Here is an 18,406-nt window from a genome sequence, read left to right as displayed (position 1 = left end):
ACTCCGACGAGAGTGACCTTGTCCCCTCTGCTGTGAAAATTCGGGAGGTGGCGGTGCTCCCCTCGCATTTTGTGGCATGGCAGCCTCCCGAGCGGCTGGGTGGGCACGGGGAGGGCTCCTCCACGCTGCAGGCGCTGCGCTTTCGGGGGGCAGCCTCAGCCCCTCTCTTCCCGGCTGCAATGTCTGTGTCCCTTCCGTGAGATGGGTCCATGCCAAGTGGCCGTTCTCTCCGGGAAATCAGTTTTCAGGCTCAAAAAGGCAGTCGCTATCCTCGAGGAGAGTGTCCGGCCCCTCTTGGAGCCCATAATAGAGGTCGTTCTCCTCCCTGGTGCCTTTGCGAGGGGAAGCGGGGTGCTCTCCCCCCGCCGGGGAGCTGGTCGGGATGCAGCCGGAGCGGGCAGTGGATGGTGGGGGCCGGCCCAGAGGCGCAGGGCTACCGGGCAAGGAGCCCTCCAGCGACGGCGTGTCCATGTCCTCCAGGAGGGATGCCAGCGGCGCATCGCTTGGGGGTGGCCGGGGGGGGCTGCGGGAACAGGGAGGGCTGAGGGGTGGTTACACTAAACACAGCTGGGATGGAGCTGGGGATTCCCCCGGAGCCGGTGGCTGCTGGGCTCAGCGTTGCTCGGCCAGCGTCCCAGCATCACCAGTGCTGGGTGGCTGGGGCACCCTGGGGGGGGCCTATCTCAGCCCCCAGTGCCTGCCGTTATGGGGACAATCTGCCTGCCAGGTTCCTTCTCCTGCCCATGGGATGAAGGAGCGGCTGCCCTGGGATGCTGTGCCTGCATCCCGGGGAGAGACCAGAGCGCCCCATCCCAGCTGTAGCTGCGTTTTGGCAGAGGGGGTGCCCGAGTCCTGCACCCCGAGGCTGCATGGTGACCCCTGTCGCCTGCAAAGCACTTTTGGGACCAACTCCTGGACCAATGCACAGGCACCATACGTGGCATCTGGTTTGAGGGACACGTACTGAGCATCTCATTTCTATCAAAGTCTGACGAGGAACTTGGCATTTAGGCTGATGGGGGACATTGTTTATACTTATAAAATTAAATAAAAGCAAAATGCTAATCACAACCAAAGACATTCCAGATTTCTTCCTGATTTCATCTTGGTAAATCATTTGGTACTGAGAGACTCCACGGGCTGAGACACCGTCCAGGCTCCAGCGGGGCTGGGGGTTGGTGCTGTACAAGCAGCAAAGACCCCTCTGCCTCCTTTCTCTCCCCTCATTCTGGGTGTCTGACCCCCCCAGTTTCACCCCAAATCCCACGGCTGCCATCACATACCTGCCTGCCGCTGTTTCCAGCCGCGGCACCGGCTCTTGGGGGGGGTCTCCGGCACCCCCTAGCTCCCGGTGGACCTCTGCTTTGGCCTGCACGGCCAGCTGGGAGCAGCTGCGGGGTCTGGGCTGGGCAATGGGTGGGAGCGGGTCTGAGCCCACCTCCTGCCTCTGGATCTGCTCGTAGGAGGGCAGGCTTTTCTCGTAGGTGTTGGTGGCCTCTTGGCTGGGACAGGGTACAATCAAGCTGCGTGAGAAGGAGGAATCGGGTGCTGAGCAGGACCTGGACCCCCGTGGAGCCAGGAGATGCTCAGGGACATACACGCAAGACTCAATCATAGAATCATAGGGTTGGAAGGGACCTCTGGAGATCACCTAGTCCAACCCCCTGCCAGAGCAGGGTCACCCAGAGCAGGTGGCACAGGAAGACGTCCAGGTGGGTTCTGAATGTCTCCAGAGACGGAGACTCCACCACCTCTCTGGGCAGCCTGTGCCAGGGCTCTGCCACCCTCAGGGTAAAGTTCCTCCTCATGTTCAGGTGGAACTTCCTATGCTCAAGTTTGTGCCCGTTACCTCTTGTCCTGTCCCCGGGCACCACTGGAAAGAGCCTGGCCCCATCCTCCTGACACCCACCCGTTAAGCATTGATAAGCGCTGATAAGGTCCCCCCTCAGCCGTCTTTTTTCCAGACTGAAGAGACCCAAATCCCTCAGCCTTTCTCCATAAGAGAGGCGTTCCAGTCCCCTCGTCATCTTGGTAGCCCTTTGCTGCACCCTCTCCAGCAGGTGCTTTAGAGGCCACAGCACCGCCCACGCCAGCGGGTCCTTGCAGAGGGATGCCCACAGGAACGCAGCTGGATGCTTTACCCGCCCCCCGGCATCGCTCCTGCTCTGGCCCCAGAGAGGCTCAGCCAGCCCTGGCCTCCCCCACCCCGGTCCCTGCTTGTCATTTCTTCCTGCAATAGGTGTATTTGTCCCCGGTGCCAGTGTGCTCGGACACTGCCCTTGGCCCCGGGGGCACGCAGATAACCGTGTGTGCAGATGAAAACACCCGCCAAAACGAAATCGGCCGCTGGGGTGGGGTGCTGGGACCTACCGGGTGTCCCTCTCCGGCAGCACGATGGGTTTGTGGTCCAGGAACCGCTCAGCCTCGAGGTCTACAGGAATGAACGTTATCTGGGGGGAGAAGAAACACAGAGCCCAGGGGGCTGCATTGGGCATCACGGGGACCCTCGGCCCGCGTTAGTGGTAAAAAAGCCGGAGTCTCCCTTCAGGTGGATTTTTGGTCTTTTCCCAGCACATTTGGGTGTCTTGCCTGGAAATGGGTTTTTGGGAGAAACTCAATAAGGGATTGAATGAACCCAGTACAGCCCCACTCTCAGCACCTTGTCCCCAGGGGTGTCATGCCTGTCCCCGAGCCCAGGAGGGTTCCTGGGCTCGTGCAGGAGGCAGGTGGCCAGGGACAACACCGAGGGTGCCCTGTCCTTGAGCCCCGAGCATGGTGACGGTGCCACATCTCCCTCCTCGCCAGGGCTGAGCTCGGCTTTGGGGGGAGCTGGGGTCAGCTTCACCCCGGTCCTGGGGATCCCAGCCGGTGCCGGGGTGCCACGCATTGCCCCACATTTTGGGGTGCAGCCCAGTTGTCGATGGGCCATCCTGCGCCACCGAGACCAGCTCCACAGCCGCCGTCTCCGTGGGAAAAAAAAAGCCTTTTCTGCCAGCTCCGTTTCCCGGGGCAGGGACGCGTGGCCGCCCTCCCGCGCCGGCCGTGCCCTCTGCCAAGGAGACCGGCAGGCAAGGGCTGTGCTCAGGGGGGGCTGGGCCCCTCCGGACCTCCGTGGCCACCACAACCCCTTCTTTGAAGCCCTGGGAACCCAGCGAGCCCCCAGCCACCGCGGGTGCAGGGAAGGGGCTGGTTTGGGGGGGTTTGCATGGGAGAGATGAACACGAGCTGATTTCCTTGGGATAATTCCCCGCTGCGTGCCTGACAGCAAAGCCCCAGGCTCGGGGGGGGTGCCGGGGGGGCGAGGGACCAGCTCCACATCCTGCAGGCATCGGAGGGGGGTGTAGCAGGGCACGAGCCTCCCAAACCAACACTTTTCCCTCCAGATCTCCCCATCCAGCTTTCCCCTGGGATCTGCCGCTACCCAACCCCACGGATGGGGAAACTGAGGCACAGCCCAAGGCTACATGTCCACAGCAGCTGAAGCTCCCCCAAACCCAGCTGATCCCTAGGATCAGGTCCCAGGACAGACCCTACCTTCGGGTAGCACTGGCACATGCTCCAGGTGATGCCCACGGCTACGAGCAGGACGCCCAGGGCACAGAAGGTGATGTAGATCTGGGGTTTTTCCACACTCATGATGAACATCCCCGTCATCACCAGGAAGAGACCCAGCATGATGAACCCATAGCGAAAGGTCTTCTCCTCGGCCATGGGCGCCGGGTGGGAGAGGCAGGGGAGGAGAGATGCCGGGAAGCCCGTTTACCTGCGGCTGCTGCCGGCTGAGCGCACCTCCCGGGTAAGGCAAGGAGTGGTTTCTTTCTCCGGAGGCTGCCAGGGGCTGAGGATCAGCTGCACGTTGAGCCCGGTCCTGCCCAGGGCTGAGCCAGCCAGTTTTTAACGGGTTTGTAATGAATGCAAACACTGACCCGCCGTTCACACTCCAGTGAAGCCGCCCGGCACGTGTCCGGGTAACCTTCCCTGCAGGCACGGTCCTGGACCCCACGCTCGGGGAAGGGACGGGGAGGGAGAGACGGGGACCCGGAGAGCCAAAATCCTGGTCCCAATGGGACTTTCCCAGCCCTGGGGGATGGAGCTGGACTTGGCTCATAAATCGGAGCTGGCAGACCCCCAAAATGAGGGGGACGCCGGGGCGCAGCATGTTCTCAAGGGCTGCAGCAGGGAAGGGGGGAGCGCGCCGGGGTCTTTTTGGAGGTTGCTGGGTTGGGAATAGTCCCCGCTTCCTTCAGCTGGGTGCTGGGGAACTGTCTCTGTGGGGCAGCAACCGGGCTGCCAAGGGCGGGATAAAGCCAGGGAAGGATGGAGCGGGGTCGGTCCCCTCAGGGGGAGTGTGAACAGTGTCCGTGTGCCCTGTGTTTGCCTGGGATGGAGCAGGGGGGTTAAAAGGTGTCCCCTTCCCACCGCACTTCCGACAGCCAGACAGCAGCGCTGGCTTTAATTAGCCTTCCGTTTGTTCCTGTTCTCACCTGCCCGTGTAGGAAAGCGTGTACCTGCCTTGTGAAAAATAATATATTATAAATAATATGTTACATTTGGCCGGGGCTCCACAGCCACTCTGCAAACCCGCAGGGGGTGCAGGGCAGCCTGTTATTTCGGTGGGATGGGCAGCAGCCCCCAATGAAGCCGGCCTTTCCTCTGGGCAAGGCTGCGAACCCATCCACGGTGGGCAGGGAGAGGGGTGAGCCGCGCAGGGTCTCTTTTTATAGGATACTGCCCGAAATGCCGAGCGCACTCGGATGCCCTGAACGCACGCACGAGCCACTGAACATCTCTAAACCTAATGAAGTGAGGCACGGGAAGGCGGTGTGCGCGGAAAGCAAGGTGGAAGGGATGGAGGTAGGGCTGGAAGGGACACTGAAAAGGCAGAGGAGCGCACGGGGCGGCACGGAGCTGTTTTTTCTCTGGCCAGATTCCTCGATCTTTGCTGCAGTTTTTATTATATAGCTCTGGCTTTGAGTGGGCAGCCCCTGGCCTGACAGGAGCCCCCCAGGGCTGGTCAGAGCAGGGAATGTAAAGCATCAGCAACCAGCAGTGGTTTTATTAAAAATACGAAAGCTTCCAAACATGCCAGTTACCCCCGCCGCTCCGAAAGCATCGCCCACAGGACCCGCAATCCCAACAGCCCCCAACTGATGGCTCGGAAAACCAGACGGACCCCTCTGCCGTCCCCCTCCTCGCCCACCCTCCTCTCACCCCGGCAATGGAAGGGGCTCGGTTTGAAGCCGAGGGACTGGGCAGCCACCGCAGAGTCCCAGCCCCCCGCCGCCGCCAGCTCAGACACCCCGGACGCTGATGTTTTCGTAGCTGGGGGGAGGCGTTGCCTGCGTCTCCCCGGGGTGCTGCGTCTCCAGCCAGGACGGGCTGGGGCGGAACAAGGCGCTGTCGGAGGAGCTGCGCCGGCGGCCGCCCTGCCAGCTCTCCTCCTCCTCCAGGTAGCGGTACAGGGGTGGTGTGAGCTCCTCCTTCCTCCCCAGGGGCTGGACGTAGGCTGGGGCAGTGTGGGCAGGTCTGCAGGTCAGGGCTTCTTCGTAGGTGGGGATGGTGCTGGCATCCCAGGTGCTGCGAGGGAAGAAGAAGAAACCCAGCAGTGTGCCTCGTCAACCAGAGCATCCCAGCACCCATCAACCGGAGCATCCCAGCACCCATCAAAGGGAGCATCCCAGCACCTATCAACTGGAGATTCCCAGTGCCCCATCAACAGGAGCATCCCGACATCCCATCAACCAGAGCATCCCAGCACCCTGTCAACCAGATCATCCCAGCATCCATCAAATGGAGCATCCTGGCACCCCATCAACCAGAGCATCCCAGCACCCATCAACCAGAGCACCCCACAACCCATCAACCAGAGCATCCCTCTGCCCCATCAACCAGAGTAGCCCAGTGCCCTGGCAACTGGAGCATCCTGGCACCCATCAACCAGAGCACCCCATCAACCAGAACATCCCTGAGCATGGTGGACACGCTTGTACTAGGGATGGCGCATGGTCAGGTTTTGCATGCCCAAGGTCAAGGGAAGACCATGTTGGCCACTTCCCGGCACCAGGAGGGCGGGGAGCCATGCAGGAGGAAAAGCACCATCCATCAGACCTCGTGACAAGGCCAAGCCGCCCAGTTCCCACTGAATTTACTCCCTCACGCAAGAAGAGGAAGGGCAGCCTGGCATGGCAGCCTCGAAGATCTGCCACCTCTGGCATTAAGGGCTACAATGCAGGTGTGAATGGCCACAAAGCAGCAGAGGTGCTGGCTCTCGAGGCATCTGCCCCTTCATCCCGCACCACGCTGCGTCCCACAGGCAGGAGAACATCCTCATCGTCTGCCTAACCCCAAAGTCACCCCTCCGAGGCAGCCGAGTGAGCAGCACAAGCAGCCGGGCGAGAGCCGGGCATCCCGGTTCAATGCGGTCACACCCCCACCTCATGCCCATCGGAGCCCTCCACATGCCGGCCAAGCCTGGTGCCACTTCCAGCAGCGCTTTGCTGAGCAAACACAGCTTGTGTACAGGGAAAACCTCCGGCCAACCTTTGCCCAGCGCACGGCCCTGGGTGCAGCCCCAAAGGCTTTGAAAGGAACCCACTGTCCGCTCGTTTTGCAGATGAAAACCCATCCTGGGGGGGCTCGGGGGGTCGGAGGGGCACAGGTGGTCCAAACGGAAAGCTACAATGCTCTGCAGGGATGCCTCCATCCCGAAATCAGAACCCCCCTGTCCAAGACCTACCACCCCAGGCATCTGCACCGTGGCTTTTGCCGGACAGCCTCAGCTTGGCAAGGGGAATGCGGAGAGGGAGGGTTCTCCCAGCGCAGGGTGTCACCCTGCCAACCCTCTGCGAAGCGGCATTTTCTGCTTTGGAGGGCTTTGCTGCACGAACGCCAGCGCAGCCGGGGCCGCAGGAGCTGCCGCAGCACCAGCAATGCCCGGGCGATGCTTTCCCACCCAGCATGGGAACCGGGACCTCGGGGAAGGCGACATTCCCCGCAGGGGACACAGCAAAGCCCTCCATGGGAGGAGGAACATCCCCCCCAGACTTCCCAGAGCAACTCACAGTCTTGCCCCCAGATATTCAGATGGGCACCGAAATCCCTGGAGAACCAGGAACGTGCCTCCCGCCTCGACTGAATTTTTATGGGTTCATGTTCTTAAGAGTTTCTTTTAGTGCTGCTTTTCCCCAGAGCCCGATTTATGCCGGAGCCAAGGTCTTCGCTGTGACCCCATAAAACAGCACTGGGAAGGGCCGGCTGGCTCGGCTTCCACAGCAATCTCTGGAAAAAAAAGACCCTTTTGATCAAAAAACTTTTAAATCAAGAAGTGGAAATAAATCTCAGGCTCACACAGGAAGAGTCTGGGGACCCGACAAGCAGCAGTGGTGTTTGGGGTGGGGGGCGAGGGGTCTTCCCACACCCCGAAGTGGGCTTCGTAGCGGGTCCCTTCTCCTCCACTCCCATCTCAATGCCAATCCAAGGATTATTTTCCTCCTTTTTTCCTTCTAACCCCCTTTTAACACAGATTTTCCTTCCGTTAAAGATGGCACAAACCCCCTCATCCTTACAGACAGCGCTGCAGACCTGTGTCATCAGGGCAGGTTCCAACCGCTGGAGGTCTGGATGGTCCCCCCCGTCCCCAAATCCAGACCTTCTGCCAGAAAACCAATGCGGTCTTCTGCTCAGTGGCTCTGCTAAGGAGATGTCTGCCTCGGCCGGTGATGGCCCCGCAGGGCAAGGAGAACCGGCTGCTGCCGAGCCAGCTGCGGGAGCAGTCGGCGTGGGCAGGGAGGGGGCCTGCAGGAAGGGCAGGTTGGGGGGGGCTTGGGTGAAGGTTGACACTAATGAGCAAGAGCATCTGCTCGGGGAGCAGGAGGAGGGCGCAGCACGGGGGCTGAGCAGCGGCCAGCAGCGTTACTGCTCATCTGAGCTCGCCAGAGAGCAAGGCTGAGAGCAGGAGCGGGTAGATGGCCGTGCCGGGACGGTCAAACCCATCCTCGACTTCTTCCCATGAGGACGTGGCACCCACCTGCAGTTCCACTTCTCCAGAGGCTCCGCGGTGAAGTACTGCAGGTCCCTGGGGAAATGGTACTGGTAGCGGCGGGAGACCACCCTGGCATTGGCTTTCACCGACCAGAGGAGGCCGAAGAGGAGGAGGATGCCGCCGATGCCGCAGCAGAAGAAGCTGACAGAGCGGAGCAGGGCGCTGGAGGAGGAGCTGGGAACAGCCTCGGCTTCCCGGGGAGGCAGGAGGCGAGCACCGCTGCTGGCCGGGGAGCCCACCTCCCCGTCGCTCCACCAGGCGAAGCACAGCGTCCCCGTCACCAGCAGCACAGCCCCGGTGATGGTCATGCCATAACGGAAAGAGGCAGCTGCCATCCTTTGGAAGGAGGTTTTAGGAGGGGAGAAGAGCGAGACGAGGCATGAGAGGGCCCACGTCCTGCAAGACAAGAAAGAGACCGAGTTCGAGCGGGACAAGGTCATGGAAGACCTGCCAGAGGAGAAAACTACTGAGCTAGGACCTCTCTGTGGGGGTTGCACACTCTTCATCTACTTATTGTTGACCATCAGAAGGGGCATTTCCACCACCTCTGATGGGAAGCCCTTGGGCAGAGCGAAGTCAGCCGCCAGTTTGGACCCATAAATTTCCCAACAGCCTCGTAAAAACATCCTCGTTTTCAAGAACCAGGGCGGCGCTCCCATGGAGGCAGGATGGAAAGCCCAGCCAGGGGAGCTACGGAGGCGGCTCCGGGGACTTGCATAGCTCTTGCCTTTGGGTTTTATTCCAGACTTCCTCCCCAGCTCGGAGGAACGCCAGCTGGGTTTCTGATCAAAGCATGGCTTATGGAAGAGGTTAGGGAGAGGGACATAAATTTAAGATGTCATCGCTTCCAAATTATCAGTGCACGTGTTTTCCTCTTTGAATCTGGACGTAAATCAGCCTGCGGTGACAGTAGGTGTCTGGCATCACTGCTCGAAAGCCCGCAGCCCAGGGGATTCGGGGCTGCGCTGCCTCTTGCTTTCTCAGGGAAAAGAGCCAAGTACCATCTCCGAAAGTCACAGAGCTGCTATTTCAGGGGGAAAAAAACAACCCAGATGCTGGCAACACAGGGGACCTCACCTAGGGGTGGCTCCTGAGGCGCCGAGCGAGCGGGGACCACAGTGAGCCCTCCCATCACCGATGGAGCCCTCAATAGCCGCGCTCCCCACCGCAACCAAGCTCAAGGAATCCATCCGTATTAAGTCAGGAATGTGCTGGATGCAAGCTAAACCCTCGGAGGGGGTATGAGCTACCGCTGAAGTAAGTATTTCTGCTGTGTCGGGGGCCTAAGGCAACAGGCTGCCGAGATCTATGAGGCTCTTATTGATCCGGCTATGATGTCCCATTTCAAGACACTCCAGAAGTAGAGAGGGGCTTCAGTTGATTCTGGAGGTGGTGTAAATACCCTGACGCTGGAAGAGTCTGCTCAATCTTCAGCCAAATGAGCTTTTGCACCTCAAACCTTGCTCCCCCGGGTCAGCTCCAGCACACACCTTCTCAGCTCCCCAGCATGATCAATCCCACAGGTGTTATCACCTTCACCGTCCCTGTCAGGGTGGGGTTGGATTGACAACCAAAGAGATGAGGCAGCACCACACTTTCCTGCTGGGTGGCACTTCTCAGCTCAATGTCTCACACCAAGAGCAACTGTCCTTCCCCAAAGCAGGAAAATTTGGGAAGGGGGAGCTTGTTTCTGACCTCCATGGGGCTCTCGTTCCACCTTGTTTTCTCCAGCAAACAACAAGCATCTGCTGCCTGGGCCTGGGGATCCCCAGCCCTCAACGAACCAAACAGCACCAGCAATGAGGGAGGCAGAGAGGTCCCACCACATCCCCCCTGGCCTTGCTCAATGCCCAGCAAGAAGATGCAGGCTCAGCTCCCGCTTCTTGATGGCCAAAAAGATTTTGACCATGTGGGAATTAAGCACCAGCACCCTTTTACAGATTCAGTCCCGGGTGACTCTTCTGTGAGGGCTTCTCGTGGTGGCAGTGCCAATGGAGAACCTGCACGCCAGGAGACAACCAGGGTGGAAATGGGATTCAAGCGCAGAGGTGGATGGAAAGCTGGATGATCCGCTCTCAGCCCCTACCTCTGCCTTCATCGCTTTGCCTGTATGTCAGTAAAATGAAGAAAATCTGGTGGCTTTGGTCTCCATTCATCCAGGCAGGGCTCACCTCCTACAGGGGGGACTTAAGTTGTACCCTGAGATCTGGAAGCTCTGAGACGGAGCTGAGGAGAAAGCCAAAGTCCAGCACAGACTCAGTGCAATCAAGGGCGGATGGAATTACATTATTTCAAGCCGTTATTTATCAGATGGGCCCACTAAATGGAAAGCCAAATTACTTCGTAGTGAAAGAAACACCATCTGATCTAATCTACGTTTAATGAAGGAATCCGACGAGAAGTGGGATTTAGGAAACCTGCAGGAAGGCAGCAGGACTGGGAGCCCCGACAAGAGGCTCTGGCTCTCGTCCCGCCGTCACGAGCCCCAGATTGCCACCTGGGCTGGTGGTGGCCAGTGGTCCCCCACACCAGAAGCCACAGCCACCCGCCAGGAAGGAGGTGGTGCTCCTGGGCTGAGAGGAGGCAGAGCTTCTCCCCATAGTGAGGGGACTCGTTTAGATGCTCCCTCCTGAATGGCAGGGGCTTGGCTGAGCTGGGTCGGAGAAGGGACTGCTAGAGATTCGTTAGAGATGCTATTAGATGCTCTTAGGGATCAGCGTCCTCCAACTGCCCACCGAACGCGAGCAGGACACAGCAGACCAGCTGGGCTCAGGCTGCCTTGCAGCCATAGATGCTCAGAAGAGCACAAGAACCCTACTGACCCGTGAATCCAGCTCCATTTGAGAGCATCGCATTTTCCTGGAAAATTTTCAGCCAATATTGTTTGGTAAAAAAGACCCCACAACACAAAAAACCCTACGGCAAAGCTCTCCGTCCAACTATGCGGAAACAACAGGTCGCTCCAAACTGAAAGCCTGGATTGAAACAACACCAAGAACTGAAATGTTCAGCTCCTGCAGTCAACGCTCTCCTCGTTTTGGGGTCAGCTTGGTGAGGTTTGGGAGATGCTGTGGTTCCCTTGGTGAGGTTTGGGAGATGCTGTGGTTCCCTTGGTGAGGTTTGGGAGATGCTGCAATTCCCCAGCACAGGGAATTTTGCAGCCCCCGGCACTGCGCACATCTGGGAGCCGTGGCAGCGAGGGGGAGGCAGACGTGGAGGGAAGGCGGAGAGCCTCTGGGAGGTGACGGATTGACAGCTCGAGAGAATAAACTCTTCTCTCTTGACAGAACCGGCGCAGCACGGGGAGCAATGCTCAGTGCTCCTCCAGCCTACCCGGCACGTGCTCCCGCAGCGCCTGTGTGGGGGCGGCTCCTTCGCGCTGGGTGACATTGCCACCACACCGTCCCCTTGCCAAGCCCTCCCTCGGGCTGGCGCGGCCCTCCTGAGACCCGTGATGTTTTTCTCAGTGCACCAACCACTGGGAGAAGAGGCCGAAGGAGCAGGAACGAGAGGGGAGGTGGGAAACTGGAGACAGCTCCGCTCCCGGGGCGCTCGGCATCCCACCCATCGGGTCTCCCAGTGAGCATTTCCAGCACAGGTTTCCATGGAGGGGCTGCCCCTCCAAAGACGGCAATTGACGGCTCCCAGACACCCATCTCCACCTTGACATTTTGTTCTGCCCCATTTCCTCCTTTGACCTGCTCTGAAATAGTCTTTCCAGGGAAACTGATTTGCATGTTGCGTGGACAAACAGATACGAATGTTAATAGTTTACATAGTTTCAGTAAGATGCTGAGAATAGCATCCCCCATATAAAGTTATGCAGATGGTGATTCATAGGGTCTACTAAGCATTACTCAGAAAAACACTCTTTTCCAGCGACACAAGAAACGAAAAGAGTTTTGAATCTCTCCCACCGCCATCAAGCAGAAATCCACCTCCATACCCCATCCCTCCACGGCACTTACAGCCCGTCCTTCCACTCCGCGCGGGCTGGAGACCTTTAACCGCGGGCAGACGTGCCAAGAGGAACGCCGGGGGAGCGACACGCCGAAGTGCGAGCGTGTCATTAGGGAGATTCCTTCCTGCCTTTATCTGAATTTGCTATTATTACGATGATTATTATTAGTTAGGCGGTTGGTACCCATCCAACCCATTGTAATAACGATGCTTTTTGAAAGAGCATCCGAGAAGCTCTGGTGCCGTCATCCTCCCGAGAGCAGGCTGAGATGGAGGGGAGCCCTGGCGGAGCAAAGCACCGTGTACCCCCCAGTCCCACTGTCCCCAGCAAGGCCAGCCACCACTTTGGCGGCGATGCCCGAACCCGACGTCCCCTCTAAAGAAGGGGCTGTCACCCGGTGGCACCCCCGGGGGACACATCCCCGCCGCGGCCGGTGCCCCCGCCTCCTCTCCCCTCAAAGCGACAAGCAGGGGGGGTGTCCGTGTCCCCTCTTCACCCACCTCCCCCACTCCCCGACCCTCCGCCGTACTCACCCGCCGCCGCCAGCCCCGCTCCGGCCGAGCGGCGGCTCCCGCGGAGCCCGGCCCGCGGGGCGGGCGGGACCGGGACGGGCGGGGCGGGGGGCGGGCGGCGGCGGCGGGGCGGGCAGGGCCCCCAGCGCTCCCCTCCCGCACCGACGGGGCGGCGGCGGACCGGCTCCCTCCTTCCGAGCATCGCTCCCGTCCCGTCCCGTCCCGTCGGGGCCAGCGCTCCCGGCCCGCAGCCCCGGTCCTGGAGGGAGAAGAAAAAAAGATATTAAAAAAAAAAAAAAAAAAAAAAAAGAAAGGAAAAGGCAAAGAAAGATACAGACACGGACACACACACAGCCGCCTCCCGCACGCACTGAGCTGTGTTCTGCTTGTGAGGGAGGCGACTTGCGTGGGGGGGAGTCTCAGGGTCCGGGAGCGCTGGGGAGGGAAGGTCGGTGAAGCTGGAGGCGCCCCGGGGGTGTCGGTTCGGGCGGCGGTGGGTGAGCTGGGCTGGGGTGGCAGTGCCGCTGCTCCTGAGGGACCGGGAGCACGGACCCCCGGGGCCACCGGGGTGCAGAAGCCGGGGAACAGACCGACCAGGGACCTGGAGAGAGCTGCGGGCTGCAGAGCCCGTGAGAGGTGCCCTGTGGCTGGGACGCCTCCACCCTGCGGACACCACTGCCCTGCGGACACCACTGCCCCACGGGTGGGACACCACTGCCCTGCGGACACCACTGATCCACAGGTGGGACACCACTGTCCTATGGGTGGGACACCTCTGCCTTGTGGACACCACTACTGCACGGGTGGGACACCACAGTCCCACAGATGGGACACAGCACGGGGGGATCTCCACCCCAAGCTTGCTTTGTGACCACTTCAGTTCTCCTCACCTCTCTGTCAAACGCCAATATTGCCCGTTTCCCGCTCTCCCGATGGATCTTTTTACCCTGCAGCACTCATGAAGACACCCGAATGTTAAATAAGCTGAAGATGCATCCGAGGTCCAGGATGGTCCGTATGGCTGGCACCTGGATTCAGCCACACTTCCACATCACAGAGGTGGAGGTAGATTTTACCAACAGCAGTCGTGCCATGCTGTGCTATTCCGGTGCGCTCCCACACATCCATCACGTTGCTCTTGAGCTACAGCTGAGCATCCCTGACAGCCAAAGCCATTCCTATGGATACGCCCATGCTGTAGTTGAAGCCTGGGCTGCTGTTCCTGCGCTGCTTGTAGCTCCTCACCTTGCTGGCTCCAAACCAACTCAGGGTTTATCTGCTGCAGGGACTGATGCAAAGCCCCGTTGGGGAATTCACATCTGCTTCATGTACAGAGTCACAGAATAGTTTGGGTCGGAAGGGACCTTTAAAGGCCATCCAGTCCAACACCCTGCACTCAGCAGGGACATCTCCAACTAGGTCAGGTTGCTCAGGGCCCCGTCCAACCTGACCTGGAACGTTTCCAGGGATGGGGCGTCTACCACCTCTCCGGGCAACCTGTGCCAGGGTTTCACCACCCTCAGCGTAAAAAATTTCTTCCTTATAGCTAGTCAAAATCTTCCCTCTGTTAGTTTTAAGCCATTACCCCTTGTCCTATCACTACAGGCCCTGCTAAAATGCTCGTCCCCAACTTTATGCTAGGTAGCCACTCAGCCTAGCTGAAAATGTGTGGGTGTGCAGCCCCTTTTACCTGTGGGGTTTTACAAATGGTCAACTGAGGCAGAAGGAGGGCTGGTTCACACGGGCCTGGCCCGTTGGGTGTCCATCACACGGGAGCACGGGGCAGGGGTCCCCGAGGCCAGCGCCCCGGTGTGGTCTCACTGGAGGAGATGCAGCAAGGTCCTCGAATCCCACGGTGTAACCCTTGACAACAAATCCCAGGTGTCGTCCAAACACTGTGGTCCTCGCTCCTTGGCAGGACAGAGTTTGGCCCTGGGAACCCCAGGAGAGAACATCTGGGTTCCTCTGTCGCGGATACGACGGTGCTGAGCGCTCGTGTTACCAGCGCCTGCCACCCATGAGTGACGTGGGCACTGTGAATCACCAGTTCCCATATTAACGGACCATGAGACATCTTCTGCTCATTACCTGCTCAGATATTATATTTAACTGAAAGTTGATTGTCAAATGGCATCTGAAGCACTTCAAGGCACGCGGCTGTGTGTGCGCTTGCTAGCACCGGCCTGCAGAGAGTGAGGTGGCTTCTGTGCCCTTTGGTCCTTCAGCCCCGTGACCATCTGCCATCTTCTCTCTTTGCCAGAGCGCTGGCCTACAAGCAGCCACAAACCCGTGACAAATATTTCACAACAAGGCAGAGGCTGTAAGTGCCACACGGTGCCAGCACCTCTGGCTGCTTAGCAGCCCCTCGGCCAAATGGCATTTTCCCTCTCTGAGAACTTCCCTGCTGGTGGACAAGGTGCTGCAGCCCGTCACGGAGCATGGGGAAAGGGCTTCTCCAGAATAAAGACAGAATAACTGTGCAAAATATGTAAAACATCCCGTGCACGCTGAAACCGCAGCGGAGAAAACAAGAAGATATAAAAGACAGTTACAGCCCCTGCAAGAACAGGAACAAAGGAGGAGTGGAGAAAGAGAGATTGTTCCAGTAATTGCCTCCCCCAGGTAAGGATGCGGTGCCTGATCAACGCTGCTGGCATGGAAAAAATGCTGCTTTTTGATTCACCGTTCACCAGGTTTTGCTGCTGCAGCAAAATCACATGTAAAAGGGTGTATCTCAGTGTATAATCAGGCTAAATCAGTTAGCGTTTTCAACACCTCTCTGTGCGTGTGTGCACAGGGACGCACTTTCTGACCCATCGCGACGCGGAGGTTGGCCCCAGAGCACCAAGCCAAGAGTGACTTTGTGTGTCCCGGGGCACCAAGCCCAGAGAAAAGGAGCCCAGGCTCCCTGCCAAGGCCCTCAGAGCTGGGACGGGAGTGTTGACACCCTGGGCCAGGTCGCAGGTCTCCATCGGTGATTTGGCACCTGGGCCACCGTCCCCGCACCCAGCTGCCCCCGGCACACACCCCTCGGCAGGCTGCTGCCACCCATGGCAAGCCACTAAAGAGCCACTGTTGAAGGCTTAGGGGACACATCTCAGCCGGTATAAGGTGCCCACGCTGTCCAGATCCATAGGGAAGCCATTCCCAAGGGCTGGCCCATCTCGTGTCTCCCCTCAGCATGGGCCACCGGGCACAGCATCCTGCCCAGCTGATAAGGGCTGAAGCACGCAGCCATGAGGGTGCGCAGATGGGAAGATGTTCCTGCACCCAGCACGCATAAAGCAAGGGAGAAGCCTCATGCTGTTTATCAGTGCCTTAATTTGCATCTTCTTAAAATGCCTAATTAGTTGCGTTAGTTGATATACTGGCTCGGGCACTCCTACCTAATCCCGTAAGTAAACCTAGGCATGGAAAATATTTGTCCTACATCTTCAAATGACGCAGTGTTCGCTAGTGTCCTTAGGCTTATTTTGGGCTGAACCTGCAGCCGGCCATTCGGCGGTTCTGCTGTGAGGGCAGCTGGGGGGTTTGGGACGGCGCATCCTCCCTCTGCGGCAGGAATAGCCCAGCATTTGGGTGTGAAACGTGATCATCCCCATAACCACAAAGTGGCCTTTGTTTGTTGTGGCCAGTTTCACCAAGGAATACTCTTTCTGTGGACAGCTATTTTTTTTGCCCGGAGACTTTACTGACTGCAAAAGCCCATTTTCTACTTCATATATCTCATTATTTAGTTCCAATGTTACTGGATTTGAACTATAACAGAAGAGCAAGAGATGTATAAACTACATTCAGCTCCACCGCTTGTTTAATATCGGTTTCTAAAGTGGTTTCTGTACTAGCAGAAGCTTCATGACTTGTCCATCATCTAGCAAGCCTCTGGACCCAAAACCTCTGAGTGTTTTGAACCTCAAAAGTGTGCTAACCTGACCATCACAGTGTCTTAAACCAGTAAAGCTGCACCACGCTGAGGAACGTGGCTGTGGTGGGAAATCCTGGAAAGGGAGAAGTACTGATACCCTCATCCACAGAGAGCTTTATGGACGAGCAACAATCTTAAATTCCTTCTGCTCTTCATTCAGGACTTGCATTAGCACAGGAGCACCGGGCTGACGTGCCACCTCCTGCCGAGGCTGTTGTGTGGATAAACGGGCATGATAAAGCTGTGGGTTTCCTGCAAGGGAAATTTCTGTGTTGCAAATTCTCCCCGGTTCAAGAAGGACGGGGAACTGCTGGAGTGGGGACAGCAAAGGGCTACCAAGATGATGAGGGGACTGGAACACCGCTCTGATGAAGAAAGGCTGAGGGATTTGGGTCTCTTCAGTCTGGAAAAAAGACAGCTGAGGGGGGATCTTATCAACACTTATAAATACTTAAAGGGTGGGTGTCAGGAGGATGGGGCCAGGCTCTTTCCAGTGGTGCCTGGGGACAGGACAAGAGGTAACGGGCACAAACTTGAGCATAGGAAGTTCCACCTAAACATGAGGAGGAACTTCTTTGCTGTGAGCGTGGCAGAGCCCTGGCACAGGCTGCCCAGAGAGGTGGTGGAGTCTCCGTCTCTGGAGACATTCCAAACCTGCCTGGATGTGTTCTTGATTGAGCAGAACCATAGGGATTTAACCCTTTCCTTTTCCCAGCCCTTTTTAGGCAAATTTGAAATCCTTTGGAGATTTGGGTGGAAAGCTCCTAGGAAGCTCTCACTGTCCCCATTTCACAGAATCACAGAATCACAGAATGGCGGGGGTTGGAAGGGACCTCTGGAGATCATCCAGTCCAACCCCCTGCCAGAGCAGGGTCACCCAGAGCAGGTGGCACAGGAACGCGTCCAGGCGGGTTCTGAATGTCTCCAGAGACGGAGACTCCTCCACCTCTCTGGGCAGCCTGTGCCAGGGCTCTGCCACCCTCACAGGAAAGAAGTTCCTCCTCATGTTGAGACGGAATTTCCTGTGTTCCAGTGTGTGCCTGTTGCCCCTTGTCCTGTTGCTGGGCATCACTAGAAAAAAAGAGCCCGGGCCATCCTCTTGACAGCTGCCCTTTAGATATTGATCAGCATTGATGAGATCCCCTCCCAGTCTTCTCCTCCCCAGCGCTTACGTCGATGGGCTGCGTGTGGCGGTTGCTGAGGGATATTATGCTGCAAACTTTTGTGGCAGGCGTGAGAGCCCGAGGAGATACGCAAGGCATGGCTGCAAGGAGAGGGAGAGCTTTTTATTAGTCTAAGGGACATATAGCCGGAAAAAAACAGAGTATTTGGAACAGCTCCTGGGGCTATATGTGGTGAGGCGCTTGGGAAAGGTGCTGTGCTTCTTCCTCCAGCTTAGGAGGTAGGTGGTGTTTAGCTTGGTTCCCTTTTCTCACGCCGTGTGGTCTCCGTTTCAAACAGCAAATGTCACGCTCTCCCTTGCAGCAGCGGAGACGCTGCTCTGGCCATGCTGCTGTGCCCAAAAGCATGTCTGCTGGCTTCAAAGCCGGTCTGCGGTGTCGCCTGTGGATGGGTAAAAGCTGTTATTTCCGCCTGCACGCCTTGCCTCGCTTCTAACCTGGAATATTGACACCTTCTTACCTGAGTTTCGAGGCAGCTGGAGACAATTCTGAAGTCCTGCAAAAATGACAGGAGGTGAGTTTTGGGAAATAAAGGGCCGCAGCTTCTCTTGAAAGGCATTAAAATCGACTGCGGATTCGGATTAAAATCACTGGGCCGACTGCGGACATCAGCACCCATCTCTGGTGATGCCAAGGGCTGTGCTGCGGCTCCCTCAGCGGTGAATTTGGCTCCCACTCTGTAGTTTAAGGCTCCAATCCAAACATGTTCTCCTGATTTACTCCATGGAGGTGTAGGAGCGGGTTGCTCCTATCTCTTCCCTCGACATGTCAGAGAATAACAGACCC

General features: G+C 58.0%; 2 protein-coding genes across 2 annotated transcripts; both read right to left on the bottom strand.

Moving 5' to 3' along the window:
• Positions 1–237: 237 nt before the first annotated feature.
• Positions 238–3,711, bottom strand: BSND (barttin CLCNK type accessory subunit beta). The gene is made up of 4 exons (XM_074598377.1): positions 3,535–3,711; positions 2,371–2,450; positions 1,284–1,523; positions 238–523 (listed from the first exon to the last, which is right to left on the bottom strand). Exons 1-4 carry the CDS (start codon positions 3,709–3,711, stop codon positions 238–240), a joined length of 783 nt encoding a protein of 260 aa, XP_074454478.1.
• A 1,328-nt stretch (positions 3,712–5,039) lies between these two features.
• TMEM61 (transmembrane protein 61) lies at positions 5,040–12,903 on the bottom strand. Its single transcript, XM_074598542.1, has 4 exons — positions 12,859–12,903; positions 12,536–12,773; positions 8,027–8,437; positions 5,040–5,577 (listed from the first exon to the last, which is right to left on the bottom strand). Exons 3-4 carry the CDS (start codon positions 8,374–8,376, stop codon positions 5,292–5,294), a joined length of 636 nt encoding a protein of 211 aa, XP_074454643.1. The 5' UTR covers positions 8,377–8,437; positions 12,536–12,773; positions 12,859–12,903; the 3' UTR covers positions 5,040–5,291.
• Positions 12,904–18,406: the final 5,503 nt, after the last annotated feature.

The sequence above is a fragment of the Larus michahellis genome, chromosome 8 (genome assembly GCF_964199755.1).
Source record: "Larus michahellis chromosome 8, bLarMic1.1, whole genome shotgun sequence".
NCBI classification, from domain to species: domain Eukaryota; kingdom Metazoa; phylum Chordata; class Aves; order Charadriiformes; family Laridae; genus Larus; species Larus michahellis.
The sequence above is the reverse complement of the archived record's forward strand: the minus strand, read 5'-3'. Positions and strand labels throughout refer to the sequence as shown.

What these genes read in the sequence shown, in the direction of transcription:
- BSND (XM_074598377.1), bottom strand. Translation starts at nt 3,711, where the DNA reads ATGGCCGAGGAGAAGACCTTTCGCTATGGGTTCATCATGCTGGGTCTC. An exon ending in CTGCCGGAGAGGGACACCCG is followed by an intron (nt 1,524 to 2,370) that starts GTAGGTCCCAGC and finishes CTTCTCACGCAG; the next exon opens with CTTGATTGTACCCTGTCCCA. An exon ending in CTGGAAACAGCGGCAGGCAG is followed by an intron (nt 524 to 1,283) that starts GTATGTGATGGC and finishes CTGTTCCCGCAG; the next exon opens with CCCCCCCCGGCCACCCCCAA.
- TMEM61 (XM_074598542.1), bottom strand. Translation starts at nt 8,376, where the DNA reads ATGGCAGCTGCCTCTTTCCGTTATGGCATGACCATCACCGGGGCTGTG. An exon ending in CTGGAGAAGTGGAACTGCAG is followed by an intron (nt 5,578 to 8,026) that starts GTGGGTGCCACG and finishes CTTCCCTCGCAG; the next exon opens with CACCTGGGATGCCAGCACCA.